Source organism: Egretta garzetta, unplaced genomic scaffold (assembly GCF_000687185.1).
Source record: "Egretta garzetta isolate BGI_Z169 unplaced genomic scaffold, ASM68718v1 scaffold365, whole genome shotgun sequence".
Lineage (NCBI taxonomy): Eukaryota > Metazoa > Chordata > Aves > Pelecaniformes > Ardeidae > Egretta > Egretta garzetta.
In genome coordinates this window covers 1,257,089-1,260,396 of record NW_009259602.1, presented here as the reverse complement: position 1 = coordinate 1,260,396, position 3,308 = coordinate 1,257,089, and the positions used below count along the sequence as shown (strand labels likewise).

Below are 3,308 nucleotides of genomic sequence, written 5' to 3'. Positions count from 1 at the left end.
TGGCTGGATGGTGCTTCTCACCGCTGTCCCGGGGGCATTTCTGTGCTGGGGTTACGTGGGCAGGGGCGGCTGGGGGAGCTGACATTGCAGCCACCTCACCCCCCACCCCAGGGTCTATGGGGCCAAGAGGGGTCATCCCCGCAATGCACGGCTCCCTTCCACCACTCCGGTTTCACAGGGATCGCTTTCGGCTGCCTGCCATGGAAAATGCAGGGCACGCATGCTGTGGCCGCAGCAGGGAGGCTCAGGGTGACACTTGCAGAGGGATGCTGCCGGCTCCCCCGGGCAGGGGGTCCCACCGGGGGCAGGCATGCCCAGGGACTCCTGGGCTCTGAGCCTGGGTCCCCCCCAGGGTCAGGCAGGGAGTGATGCTGTGGTGGCTCCTCTTGCCAGGAATCCAGTGCCCATCCCCAAGCCTGGATGCATCCTGCGTGCTGCCAGGGCTGCGCGAGAGCCAGGCCAGGCACCATCTCGGTCACCTCCTGGCTTGGATCCGGGCCAGAGCCCGCCCCGGCTGGGCTGGGAAAAGCCTTTGAATCAGGGTCATCTCCCGGGTGACTGGAGACTCTCAGAGCCACATGAGCCACTGTCCTGCCAGGGAAGGGACGCCAGGCACCCGGGGAGCAAAGCACCAGCAACACCAGGACAGAGGAGCTCGACTGGGGTCCTGCCCCCCACCGTGCCAGCCACAGCCCCAGGACAGGTAGGGGACCAGCCATCGGCCTGCCAGCGTGAGTGCCGAGAGCAAACTTTCCCTCAGATCTGGACAGTCTGCGTTTGCAGGCGCTGGAGGCTGCTGGCAGCCATGCTGCCCTGTTCCGGCTCTGGGCTGGCTCCGTGTGTGCTCTGGGCGCCTCTGTCCCTGTCCCCCACATGTTCCCCTCCTGCCCTGTGCGGTGCCATGGGGCAGAAGCCAGCAGCTCCCTGTGGGGACCGAGTGCTGGGCTGTTGTCAGCTCCTACAGGCTGGCTCTGCCCGGCTGGCAGGGACGCAGCAGCCACCTCACCAGGAGGACTCACGGCGGCTTGAATTACTGATGGGAGGCTAGCAGGGCACAGCCGCTGCGGGGAGACGGGCAAGCTGCTCAGGTGGCCATGCCCCTGCAGTGAGGGGATCCCTGCCTGTCCCCACAGTCCCCCAGGGCCCCCGGGTGGTCGTGGCTGCGCCGAGGTCTTCACCCACTGCCTGGTGCCGGGCACCTAGCAGGGAGCAGGGGTGGATGGTGAGGATTCCTGCGCTGACTTCCTGACCTTGCCTCAGTTTCCCTCTCAGCCAAACAGGGGGTGTGTTAGCAGTGAGCTGGAAATGCCAGCCCCCTGCCAAGCCCCGGTGCTCGCTCTGAATAACCAGGGGAAGGTGCTGGGCTGGCTGGACCAGTCCATCCCACCTGCTGATCTCAGCCAGAGCTGGGCCTAAGCATCGTGACTGTGACCTGGCAACTGCCTCCCATCTGGAGGTGTCCCCAACCTTTCCAGCCCCAAAAGTGGGACAGGCAGGGGATGGTGTGGCAGGGATGCCAGGGCGGGGGCAGAGGTGACCGCTGCAGTCCCTTGGCTTTGGTGACTGTGGGTGCCAGGATGCTGGGTGCCTCTGGCTGTGCCCCAGGGCTCCCTTCTGTGGTACGAGGTGCCTGAAGGCACACGGGTGGCAGTGCCAGCTGGGCCCTGCTGTCCTAGGCTCTTTGGAGGGCTGGTAGGTGGCAGAAGCCATGGCCACACTGCACCCCACTGCGCCCTTCAACCCCTGGGTTCCCGCTGTTGCCTGCCGCCCCTCCCAGGGTCTGCAGGCAAGGCAGGAGCCAGTGAGCTACTGGGTGGGTGCTGGTGGTGGGCACCCCGTTGTGCTGACCATAGCCCATGGAAGCTGACCCCCTGGCTCTTCTCTTGCAGTCGATGCCTCCAGGAGAGCCTGCTGAGCCCCAGCCTGCAGCATGTCCCAGCTCTCCTCCACCCTGAAGCGGTACGTCGACTCATCCCGCTATGCTGAGACCACCTACAGCAAGGTGCCCAGCGGCTACAGCTCCTGTACCTCCTATGGATCCACTTTGGCCACATCCTACGCAGACAGCGACAAAATCGGCTTCAAAAGCAGCTACCTGGCCTCCTCACGGTACCCCACAGGCCACGTACATCCGCACCCAGCCCCGGCTGCCCGGCAGCGGGCTGAGTGGGGGCGCTTGCTACACCTTCGCGGGGGCCCCCAGCAGCCCCGTGGGCTACCTGCCTACCACAGCACCTCTAAGTCGTCGCAAATCCATCAGCCACTCGGACCTGGCATGGGAGTTTTCAGGGCTGCATGCCTCGGACAACGCCTACACGCCCACCTCCAGCCCCCTCAGCACCCGGGGCCGCCAGGACCTCGACGCCCTGCAGGGTCTCTACCAGGCTGCCGCACGCTCCGACTATGTCCGTGGCTACCTGGAGAGCTACGGGAGGAAAAGCAGCCATGGTAGCCTCCCCACAGGCTCCCTCGGCCCCTCACAGGCCACCCTCGGCTCTACCCTGCTGCCCTCAGGCACCCGCTGCACCAGCCAGCCCTGCGAGAGGGATGATGGCTACTGCGACGTGCCCACCCGGGACCCCACGGTACGTGGCGCCTGCTGGGGGCGGGGGACAAAGCTGTGCTGGGGTAGGGTATGTGGTCCAAGCCTGCTTGTGCTGAGCCGGGGAGCCCGGGGCACCCTGTGCGCTCTCCCTGGGAATCTCGGTGTCTTGCTCCATGCCTCAGTTTTTGCATCTGCTGACCCTTTGAGCCCTTGCTGGCACAGCAGTCCAGGGCCAGCGCTGCTGAGGCAGCTGTGTGCAGCTGTGCTCTGAGGGGCTGTGCTCTCGCTGCCTGCACTGCTGGGAGCACAGCTCGGGGGGCTAAGGTTGTCCGTGTGCTGGCAGGAGCGCGTGCGCTGCACCTTTCTGCATGTGTGCGTGACAGTGGGTGATGGCTCATGCAGGCAAAGTCACACCCCCGTGCGTGCAAACCTGCATGGGCGCGTGCACACCGTGCACAGCTGACTGTGCTCACATCCCCTCTCCTCGGCTCCCTCCCGGCCCTGGCCCAGCGTGGGGCCACAGAGGGTTTCCTGCTGCCTCGTCCCAGCTAGAGAAGGTGACGTGCCTGGGCTGGGCGCTCGCCCTGCTGGAGACACCCAGGTGGGAAGGCTGGTTTGGCTGGTGCTGGCTCTGGCATAGTGCCTCGGTGCCCAGCTGCCAGTCGGGTTTTCCACTGGTGCCCTGGATGCCTGATTCCCTGGCATGGTTTATTGCTACCATCCTGGGGCCCTGTGCCCCAGCCCCCAGCGTGGGCTGGGGCAG

The 3,308-nt window shown here is 65.8% G+C and overlaps 1 protein-coding gene across 1 annotated transcript in view; it reads left to right on the top strand.

Annotated features, from left to right (window-relative positions):
- Window positions 1-1,930: 1,930 nt before the first annotated feature.
- USP2 (ubiquitin specific peptidase 2) overlaps window positions 1,931-3,308 on the top strand; it is a 42,389-nt gene continuing 41,011 nt past the window's right edge. Inside the window, 2 exon segments of the mRNA XM_035893919.1 lie at window positions 1,931-2,121; window positions 2,123-2,585. Coding sequence (XP_035749812.1) covers window positions 1,931-2,121; window positions 2,123-2,585 — 654 coding nt within the window.